Raw genomic sequence first — 12,402 nt, forward strand, 5'->3', positions numbered from 1 at the left:
TTTTTATAATATTATAAAATGTAAATGTTTCCATTTTAAATTAATTGAGATGAAATTATTATATTTAAGATATTGTCAGTTTTATAATCTATATTTTTGTTTTTCTTCTTTCTTTAATTAGATATTTAATTTTAATTGCAATGAGACATTTTTTATTTTCTTTGTTTATTTCACACAAAATCTTATAAATAACCAGAAATAAGTTTAAGCCAAAAATATATTAACATTAATCGAACAGTAATTATAAAATTACAAACATTTAATAATTGAATAAAATACAACAGCTTTGAGCAGCAGAATAAGGTAATAAAGTGTGCACAGATGTCAGTTATCATGGCTCCAAAGTTGTGCATCAAAAGTGAGGAACTCAGGTTCAGTAGCTGCGAATGAAAGATCATGTAGATATGGCTCCAACCAGAAATTGGCACTCACAAGATCTGTGTCAGCGTCCCAAAAGGAAAATTCATCTTGCAGATCCAGATTTTCGTTGATGGTTACAGTGTTACATTCTGCGCTTGTTGTGGAGGATGATGAATGCTGGGAAAATGGGGAACAATCTTCCGTGGAGTTAAAGCTTTGGAAAGTATTTGCACTTGTTGTTGATGGGGATCGTTCACATGAGTTTGAAACTTGAGATTCTGTGCCTGTGTCTTGTTCAAATCGTTTCTTCAGGTTCGTGTGCCAATGGTTTTTTATTTCATTGTCTGTTCTTCCTGGAATCTGTGCAGCAATAGCAGACCATCTGATGATCATGAAAATTGAAAGGTTTAATTTCACCATTATCACTAAATGTTAGTAACACGATGTTTAATTAATGTTCGTTCTCAATCATACTAAGTAACAAGTAACTCTTGAAGCATTAGAAAAAAAATGATCTTTCACTCGTAAAAGATAATTTCTTAAAATTTTGATTAAGTAAACTTTTAAATTTAATTTAATTTTATAAAATTAGTTTAAAACGTGAGATTTATATATATATATATATAATAAATTAATTTTATCTTTTTAATTAATATGATATATTTCTTTCTTTTTTTGTCAAACATAAATATTTTAAATATGAAACTAAATATTAATAAATAATATGATAATAAATTTAATAAACAATAAATTTAATCATAATAAAATTAAATATAATTTTAATATTATATTAAAAAATAAATTTTAAATCTATCTCAATTTTAATCAATTAGATTTTTATTCAGATAAGGGGTTAGAAGTAAAGACAGCAAGGTTCATTGATTTTGGTATATATGGAAGGGCATCATGTCCGTCTACAAATACAAAGAATAAAAAGGATAAAGATTTATAAGATATATTATGCAAGAGAAAAAATATTATTAATGGGTATCTTTCAAAAAGAAGTATAGCGATGGTTAGCTTTATGTTCATTAAGCCTTTGAACGAGTGGATGATGTTGGAAGAGAGGAAACGAAATGATAGAAAGTGACATTCTTTTATATTATTAAAACGCCAAAGAAAGTGAAATCTGTTGATATTATTTAAAGTTTAAGAAAGAGAATCAGCAAATTAAAAAAAGTATAGTAAAATTATGTAGCACAATCAAAGAGCGCAATTAAGATGACAAGACGTCACATATTTTTTATTTATAGATATATTAAAATATTTTTTATATGTTTTTACTTTAAATTTTTAATTTGTTTTATTTTAATAATAATAAATTGTGTTCATTCTATATATTCATTTTCATTTTATATTTTTGTTTATCTAATACTTATTCACTATTATTTTGGTTATTTTTCAAATATTTTTTAGTTGATTTTAATATATAAGATTCTATATTTTCGTGGTTTCAAAATGTACATATTGAATATGAAACTCTGCTATTTATATTTTTTGAAGGTAGATCATATTTGCTTTGTGAAAAAATCCATGCACATCCATTTTTATTTTGGTTTTAACTTAAATTTTTCTAATTAAACTTATAAACTTAATTAGGTTCACATTTAAACCTTTCTTTCTTTCATATTTTGAAAGTCTAAAATATATCCTATATATCTTAAATGTGTTCTAAACTTACTCTAATCTATTTTTTATATAGGAATTGCCTCTTTATATATTTATTTTTCTTTCAATTTTCAAGTTCACTTTTTCTCTTCTCTCATTTTCTTTAAAATTTGTTTTTTTTTCCTTCATCCATAAATAACTAATTTTAAGAATCAGTTCACGGAATTAAAAACAAATAAATCAAATTGATTTTTGTACCAATGAATATTATAATTTGTATTTTTTATTTTAAAATTAACTTCAATTAAATCTTGATTTTATACATAAATATAAACTAAATTCAATGATATTTTCATTTAATTTATATAATTAGTTTAATTAGTTAATTAAATCGGTTTATTGTTTAAACTTGAATTTAAATATTCTTTTGAATATATAAATTGATCTACTTGATTTTCACATTTTTAGTTGGTTGCAATTTTTATGTTTTAAAATTCTAAATTTCTAAACCCACTAATTTTAATTTGGGCATAAAATATTAAAAGTTAAATACTATATATATATATATATATATATATATATATATATATATATATATATATATTATGAGAATCGACTTATACTGTGTTTTTTATTACAAAATTTAAAGAAAACTTAAAACCTTTTATTCCAAGAATAAATTGAAAATTGTAGTATTTAAGTTATTTTTTTTACAATAATACTCTTTCATTACATATTTTATAATATAAATAAAAATTATTTATCTCTTTCCGAAATTGGAAATTAAACTTAAATTCTTTAAACATGAGTACATAATCAATAATGAATTATGTTATAGTCAAGAATAATCAACTATGTAGATTTACATAATACAAGACTATACACATACGTAAACAAGAGGTGAGTATTAGAGGAACTTCAATACGCATAACCTTGCAAATGTTTTACGGAGAAAACAGCGTACATGTTGTTCCATTTGTTTCTAGTTTTCATAATTAATAGCAAAAATTAAATGTTTCCAGTATTTTTAAGTGGGAGCACTATTTATTTTGGTGTGTTCAATAAAAAAATGATAATCTTTTTAGCCTTTTTGGTTTTGCGAAATATTATTTTTTTCTAAAAGTAGAAGATATTAATAATGCTGATGATGAGTTATAAATAATGATCTGTCAAAATTTGACAGATGAGTTTAGTAGAGTAACATGTTTTCTTTTTTCTAAGTTTATAAAAAATTTAAATTTATTTTTAGTCCTCCAAGTTGAGTTTCTTTTAGTTATTTAATTAAACATTTTTTTAGTCTTTTGATTTTTTTGATAATGTTATTTTTAGTTTTTAGAAATAGATATAACGTTCGTAACCTTGATGATGTGATCAACGATAATCTACTACTCAATATTTATCACATGGATATAACTGAGTTATATGATGTTGTTTATTAATTTTTTTTGTTAACTCTCATACTATTTAGAAGGACAATATTTAGGTGATTTTGCATAAATTAAATACTAAAAATATGTTAATTAATAAGCATCCACCGTTATTGACTTTGGTCTCCAAGAAGTTATAGTGTTAATCTCTTATCTTATCTTCATCAGAAAAGTGACAACTCGTTTGGAGTAAGTTAGAGTTAAACTCAATACTTATATTTATTGTTGTCACTTCATTCTTTGAAATTGTCATTGGCACAATGAGATTTGACTTTAATAAATAGATTTTGGTTGACGTTAGAGTTATTCTTTGAATAATAATAGTTTAAGGCAGATTACATTTCACAACATATTATAGAAATAAAATAATTATAAAAGAAATCAAATTTTGAATTTGTAAAAAAAAAAGTGAAGGATAGTGAAAATTACTATTAAATGAGTGTAAAACATTTTGGATACCAAAGTATAATTACTCTTAAAATCCTTTGGATGAGATTTTGAAGTGGAATGTAAAATGAAAAAAATTTGTATTGTAAGGTGTTTTGTATTGGTTAACTAAGAATTTGAATAGTAATAAACACCACCAATATGGTCTAATCTTATAAAACAACAAAATATAATATTTTACAACATCAGAATAGTATAACAAATAAAAACTTTTAATAGCAAGATCAAAAGAAACATGACTTTAATTTGGAAGACTAAAAATATAAGTAAACTTTTAATAAACTTTTAATTTGTCTGCACTTTCTTTTTTCTCCATTTTGTTTTCTTCTCTTACTTCTCCCTTCTTCAAGAAAAAAAATCCATTTATTATTTTATAATCGCACGTTCCTTTTTGTTAATTTAGTTATTCCTCTAAATTCAATGTTTTTTTTCTTGTTTCTTTTTGTTTCCTATGAAATTGAGAAATAACTAAATTCAAGTTACCATATTGTGAAATTCGAGCGTGTGAGTTTAAATTGTCTTACATGATGCTTTAGTTGTTTAAGTTTCGACATTAGATGATTTGTGTTATGTTGTGTTTGTTGGTTTAGGAAGAAATTAATTTTAGGCAAAGAAAAATTAAATCTTAAATAAAGTTTATAGATTTCATTCGAGAAAACATTAACGAAGAAGAAAGAGAATGCAAATAAAAGAAAAAAGAAAAGAAAAGGACTTAACAAAAATCATATCAATCACCCTATAAAAACATTAATATTGATTTAATGAAAGAAATCACGTTTACTCATTTTAATAAATATTGAGAACATATCGAATCTAAAAAAATAAAAAAAAACATTAAATAATTATTACAAATACGAAGAACAAAAGAATAATTAATCATATTTTTAATTTAAAATTTTCATACATATTAATATATTATTAAAGTGAGTTGTGAAGTGGTTATATTTTATTTAAAGGATATTAAAGTATTATTTTTCTAATGAGTATGTATGTAAATAAATGAAAGTTGGACTTTTTCTTACATTTTATCTTGTTATGTGTACTAATTTGTTTTAACTTATATTTATTAAAATAGAAAAAAAGGGTACAAGTGTACTTAGAGTTTGACCCCTTATGATGAGTTGCATTTTTTTAACACCTTATATCAACCACTCAATTATTGGTATATAGTAATTAAAAATAACTTTTACATTTTTAAAGAAAAAAAGAGAATAAAATATAAAATAGTAAATTTATTTATTTATTTTCTTTCTTCCTATTAGGTTACATCGCTTATTACTCGTACTCGACAAAAATAAATGTACTCCTGATGCTAAAAGCCAGTGTACACATCGGAGGGAAAAGGTTTCATACCTGTTTCCGAGATGTCGGTGCAGCTTGATGATAGTTTCTTCTTCTTCCTCAGTGTAGTTTCCTCGTTTCAGGTTTGGCCTTAGGTAATTCAACCACCTAAGTCTGCAACTCTTTCCACATCTCGCAAGACCTGACAACAACAAACTCTAAAATCAGTCACAAAGGATTCACTACACACTCAATACTCAATATATATATATATATATATATATATATATATATATATATATATATATATATATACAGTAAGTTCATCAAATGTGTACATTGGTTGAAACCTTAAAACCAAATTCTTTGGTTGCCACCTGAATTGGTATTGAAAAAAATAAACTTTGTGGCTATATTACCTGCGAACTGAGGGAGAAGGCGCCAATTCCAGTGACCATACCTAGTAATATAATCAACCAACTTCTTGTCTTCCTCTGGTGTCCATGTTCCTCTCTTCAGTCCATTTTTGTCACTGCTCGGGGTTCTCACCATCATTAATCTCTATAATATAGCCAGTTTCTTCTTTGACCACTTTTCTGAGATATTTTGCAGCCTTCCTAAAATTGTGTGACCAGATGCAATACACAACTTGAAGCTAGGAGCTAAAAGTTCGGTTTCTTCTGTGCTATACCAGAAAACAATATAGTCCCATCTATATATGTACCATGCTCCCACAACCAAAACGTGAATCACGAACAAACCCAACAGGGAAATAGAGAAAGTAAAATAAAAATAAAACGTGGAAGAGAGATATGTCATATGTGGATGAAGTTTAAGGTACCTACCCCACCATGTATCCATAGGACAGGTATTGTCAAACTTTAGATATAATTATTAGCAAACGAATGGTTCTAATTTATGACTTCCTTCTTTTACAGCAGGTTAAGGTATAGTATTCTGTTTAAAATTTTAAACCAGTCCATTAAATATTCCAAAGTATACAAGTACTGTCCTAAATTTCCATATAGAAGAGGCCAATCCACCATCGAACTTAGGAAGTTGACAAAGCAACCTCACACGTATTAATAGATTGTGGGGACTTCAGTTTTATATCTTTGCTGGTGTAATGTTAGTAGATTGTAGGGATAGCACACTGTTCTCTATGGTACTGCTGTTTTAATCTTGATGTTGGCTTGATGGGTCTTTGGAGAAAGATGATTAGGGAGATAATATGAATCAATACACTGTAAAAGAATATAGCTTATGGCTGAAATATAATATATTAACCTGTTCTCCTTTTATACAACAAGAAATGTTATAACCAATTCTTCGGATTTTTGGATTTTTGAATGTTGTATAACTTATTTTTCGAGTTATGGTGGTGGCGGTGAAGGTTGGGTTTTTCTTCTTCAAGTCATGGGATATTTTTTACTCATTTATATCCCTCCTACACTAATAAATATATCTTCTTTTGCTTTTTCAACTTTCATTATCTTATTATCTAATTCTCTCATTTTCTTTATTTTCTCGTTTCTTTCTTCCTGAATTTAGAATATAATTTACTCTTTTAAGAGTTTATCTTGCTTTCTAAGATTCTTAAATATTTAAGGAAGTTTTTGTTGAATCGTAGAAAACTTCCACAACATATCACATATAAGTCCTTAAAGGCATGAATCTACATACATCAAGAAGTCTTTTTCAGTATTTACAACAATCGTATGGATTTATGGCTTACATCAACAACCCAAATCCAGAACTCAGATGGTCTTTGCAAAACTATTCCGGTCAAAAATCAAGGCTTCTCTAGATAAAACTTATGGCACTGACAAGAACGTGTGTCTACCCTATTAGACATGTATAGAGTTGTTACTGCTCTTTCATTTCCAAAAATAGACTCCAGTATCTCTTCAAAATAAGTTGAAGATTGGATTCATGCGAACAAAGATATGTCAAGACACTTTAGTACATTGTCTAATGACTTGTTCGATGTGTACTATTTTTATAAGAAAGCGAAAGACAATTGAGATTTTTTGATTTGAAAACACAAAAAAAATACTAGAGGGGAGGTGAATAATATTTTCAAAATTCTTCTGTAAAGCAGCGTTTAATGGTTTATAAAGGAGATATTTAAATTGTAAGATATATAAATGGAAAATTTTTTAAATAATAAATCAATAAACCACAAATTTTATACTAGTTCACTAAACCTGAATTACATTCAGTTCTTCCTTAAAAACTCTTAAGGGGTTCCACTAATCTTTGACAAGATTACACGAATTTTACCTTTTCAGGTTTACAACAAGTATTCTCACTACTATTGGTTTCTTAATCAACACGACAAGTTTGAGTTTACCCACTCCTATAGTTTACAAGTATTCTTACCACTTATGGTCTTAATCCTTGACAAAACGACTAGGTAAGTGTTTTAATTCTCTTCAGAATTTAATCCAAAGCCTACTATATATCCTTCTTTGTTGATTTCCTCCGACTGTGAATAACCCACCTTTCTTATTCTTGAGGTCTTGGAACATAGATCTTTGACTCGTCATATCAACCAAGCATCCACTGTCCAGGTACCATGATTGAGTCTCCTTGCGGTCATCAAGCAGATCTACAAGGAAGATGATTTTGTCCTAAGGTAATCATATTGTTGTGGGTCCTATTTTATTAGTTTTTTTCATTTTTTACTCAAAGGTTGGTGCATTGTTATATATTTTCTCTTTAGTATATTAACAAAATAACCAGTTTTGACTTTGAATGTACTATGAATATTGTTGCCATTAAAACCTAAGCCATGTTTATCAGTTGGATGCTTACATTCTTTAACTAGAAGTCCTAGACACGTATTTCCTTCAAACGTTTTATTCAACACCTTATGAAGGGTGTCGTTTCCATTAAGTAAAGCTCTCAAACGAGGCACCAAGTTACCTCAATGGTAACATAAGGAAAGCCCTTAAACAAGACACAAAGTTATCAATATGGTAACATAAGTAAAGCCCTTAAACGAGACACCAAGTTATCCAGACAGTAACATAAGTACAAGCTCAAAAAAACGTGGCACTCGAGTTACGTAAACGAGAACATAAGTAAGGTTATCTAAAAGGTACCTAGTTACCTAGACAATAACATAAGTAAAGCCCTAAATAAGGTGTCTAGTTACTTAGACGATAACATGAGTAAAGCCCTTAAACGAGACACCAAGTTACCTAGATGGTAACATAAGTACAAGCCTACCTATACAACACGCAAGTTACCTAGAAAATATCATAAAACCCATAAACTTGGCACTTGAGTTACCTAGATGGTAACAAAAGTTTAGCCTACAAACGTCACACCTAAGTTACCTAAACGACAACACTAAGTTAAGTCCATTTAGGCAACACCAAGCCTACCTAAACAGTAACACTAAGTTAAGCCCACTCAAGTAACACCAAGCCTACCTAGACAATGGCAATAAGTTAAAGCTTGTCGAAGACAACAACACATGCAAAGCAACACAAAACCTGCATAAGAAGACAAACATCACTTGCGTCAATAAACCGACTACAGATAAAGATGTAGCCTGGCCAAATGTTTAATCTATCTGCAAAGTTAAAGGCGACCTCATATAGTCTAGCCAAAAAGTCAATCCACCTACAAATATAAAGTCGACTATAACTCAGCGAAATGGTCAATTACATTTGCAACAAGTATTTCCTATACATTAATCAAACTTTCGAGCTTGAGGAGATTTAAAAATTTATAAATGATATGATGATTAGATCATTAAATTTGAATATCAAGTCTAATAATTCTTAATTTTGATTAATTCACTAGTACAATAACAAGAAAAGGCATCGGTTATTTTTTATTATTGGCATCGATTTTGCAACCGAGGCATATATGGGCGAGGTAAAAAGGGAAGACTTTATGTCTCGGTCATGGACTGAGATAAACCCAGATACGAATATGCCTCGGTTCTTACATAACCGAGGCAGTATCCTATTTTTTTTTTCAGATGCAACGTAACCAAAAATTGTTTCAGCAACCAGAAATTGTTTCAGCAACCAGAAACGGAGTGGTGCAAGTCAATGTTTTTCACACAACCGGAAAATCCCAATCCCAATCCGAGATCAAAACAGACCTAACATTTCCAATTTCAGAAATCCAAAGTGCTTGTGATTGTGAGTCTTCATTGGCCTGGCCTCAAAAGCAGAAGAACAAGAGTAGATGAACACCTTTTGCAACGAACCAGGAAGCTCCCTTAGGGTTTCCAATCACACAGGGCTTCGATAGCTGGAGGAAGATTGTCGGTCTAGGGCGGCGGCAACAACGGAGGGGAAGAATGGTGGAGGCAGGCAGCAACGACGAAGGGCTCGCCGATCTGGAGCGGTGGATCTAGAGCGGCGGAGGCAGGCAGCAACGGTGGAGGGCTCGCCGATCTGGAGCGGCTTGGCGATGGCGATCTGGAGCGGTATATCTAGAGCGGCGGAGGTAGGCAGAAACGACGGAGGGCTCGCCGATCTGGAGCGGCTTGGCGATGGCGATCTGGAGCGGTGGATCTAGAGCGACGGAGGCAGGCAGCAATGACGGAGGGCTCGCCGATCTGGAGCGGCTTGGCGATGACGATCTGGAGCGGTGGAGGCAGCGGCGGCGGAGGCAGCAGCGACGGAGGCAGCAATGGTGGAGGCAACAACGACGGAGGGCTCGCCGATCTGGAGCGGCTTGGCGAGGGTGATCTGGAGCGGTGGATCTAGAGCGGTGGAGGCAGCAGCGGCGGAGACAGCAGTGGCGGAGGCAGCAGCGGCAGAGGAGGTACAACAGCGGAGGCACGAACAGAGAAGACTGAGAGCACGAGGGAAGAAGAGAGGAAGAATGGGAGAGCACGCGTGAAAACTGTTGGGTTGTGGAAAATGAAGAGTTAATGTGAGAGCACGGACAGAGAAGATGTTGGGCTGTGGAAATGAAAAAATCAAAGACCACATCATGCCTCGGGTTTCATCAGAACCGAGTTAGGTGGCAGGAGTTTTATGCCTCGGTTTCGCCTAGAACCGAGTTAGTAGTGCCCTTTAGGCATCGGTTGCTGGGCAACCGAGTTAGTAGTTCTTATCAGACCCAACAGCTGTCAGTGGAGCAGGTTTGGACAGAGTTTTATGCCTCGGTTTTACGTAGAACTGAGTTAGTAGCATGCTTTAGGCACGAGTCATGGAACAACCGAAGCATATATTTAAGCTATTATTACGACTATGCCACCGCACTATTATACGCTTCGGATTCGCTTAAACCGAAGCATATATTACGCTTTCTAATCCCATTTTTTTACTAGTGATTCAATCTTTATTTAAAATAATATATACAATGTATTTTATTATATATATATATATTAAATATATTTTTTAATATATTTTTATACTTTTGTCACATATCACAATCAGAAAATTTTGAAAAAAAAGTTCAAAATGAAAAGAAAAGAAACTTTGTTAGTCTTCACTCCCATTAAACTCCCCAAACTCTCTCTCATAAATTTTAATATAATTTTATATTTTACTTATTTTATTAATATTTTTCTACAAATAAATAAAATAAAAATTATAAATATAGTTAAAATAGTTAACTAGAAAACTAATTTAAAGTTCGAAAACTGATTAAAAATGTATAGTAAACTTATAAAAAATGTTTACGTTTAGTAATTGATTAAAAATGTTTAGTAAACTGATTAAAATTTTAATGAAAATACACGAACAATGACAAATAATATTTGAATTTTTATAGAATCTATGAACAATTTCTGGCTTATTCTTTTTTATTATTAAACCATTTACGATTTAATTCTTCTACATTATTTAAACAGTGTTTCATTTAAAATTAAATTTAAATTTTTAATTTTGATTAACACAATTTTTATATAAAATGGTTATATACAATATATTTTATTATATATATTACATTAATTTAAGATTATAAAAATATAAATAAAATTTAATATAAATATTTTAATTTATAAACTTAAATAATAAGAGTTTGGTTGTTTTTATAATAAAAATATATTTAAGATATATATATATATATATATATTATAATTTTTAAAAATATCGAGGTTATACATGGACAATTATACGTAGCCGTCTTTATAACGAAAACAAAACATCGATTAAGTATTCTTATTTTAGATTATGATAAAAATAAGTATAATTACAAAATATAGTTTATATAATTCTTTTTTTAAATTTTAGAAAAAAAAACATGTTACACACACTAAAAAAGTCAAATTTTATCACAAGTTATTTTTGTCATTATCGACAATTTTAACCCTAAAAAAGTACATTTTTCACTATTACAAAAACTATCAAAAAAACAGTGTCATCGACGGTTTTATATATTTAACCGCCACAACTTTTAAAACTTTTTATGAAACTGCCGTTATTTACAGAAATTCTATATATATTTTGCTATTTCTCCATACGTTCTAGAATAGGAAACGGATATACATTAAACATCAAACCATTTGTTCAGTTCAGATACATCTATTTTTATTTTAAGTATGTAATTTAAGATAATTTAAGGTATAATTGTTAATCTATTTCAACTAAAAAATAAGTAAACAAATGTTAACAAATCTCATAAAAGTATATTTGATAGCATATAAAGATAACAAATTTAATATGCTCTCACACTTTTTCTTAAATTAACTTGTCATTTTCACTGTTCCTTCAATAATTTAATATCACATCATCCACCATATTTTTGTGATAAAGGGGATATAATGTATAGGGTATATGCAAACAAATAAACCAGAATTCCTCTCAAATATTTGTTAGGAATCTAACTGCAAATTAAAAGCCTGAGAACAAGTAGAATAGAAATAGTTATGTAACATATAAAAAAACAAGGTATATAAATATTAAACTTTACAAATTTATATTAAAAGTGTTATCAAAATTCTATATGAACAACTTATATACCATAGATATAATACATCTTCCTATTTTGTTCCTGTAAAAAAGTTTCAACAAAATTCACTTAAAAAAAGAAGCAATGTTGCAGTTGCTTAACTAGTTAATATATGCAATAGAAAATTTTTCTGCTACTGGATACATACCAATAGAGAAGATGAAAATTAACCAAGTAACATTAACATAGATTCACTTGTAACATCCCAAAAATATAGATGCCAACTATATTCAAGAGTACTTACATCTATAATATAATAGAACAGTTACAGGAAATAAAGTTTAACTTACAGTTATCCTAAATAACCATAAATTAAAATTTTTACAGAAAACAATACAAGTACACCCCA

At 29.3% G+C, this 12,402-nt stretch overlaps 1 protein-coding gene across 1 annotated transcript; it reads right to left on the minus strand.

The window, feature by feature from the left end:
• Nucleotides 1-234: 234 nt before the first annotated feature.
• LOC108339381 (transcription factor MYB13) lies at nucleotides 235-5,793 on the minus strand. The gene is made up of 3 exons (XM_017576518.2): nucleotides 5,543-5,793; nucleotides 5,196-5,325; nucleotides 235-742 (listed from the first exon to the last, which is right to left on the minus strand). Exons 1-3 carry the CDS (start codon nucleotides 5,676-5,678, stop codon nucleotides 325-327), a joined length of 684 nt encoding a protein of 227 aa, XP_017432007.2. The 5' UTR covers nucleotides 5,679-5,793; the 3' UTR covers nucleotides 235-324.
• Nucleotides 5,794-12,402: the final 6,609 nt, after the last annotated feature.

Source organism: Vigna angularis, chromosome 5, assembly GCF_016808095.1.
Source record: "Vigna angularis cultivar LongXiaoDou No.4 chromosome 5, ASM1680809v1, whole genome shotgun sequence".
Classification (NCBI taxonomy): Eukaryota; Viridiplantae; Streptophyta; class Magnoliopsida; order Fabales; family Fabaceae; genus Vigna; species Vigna angularis.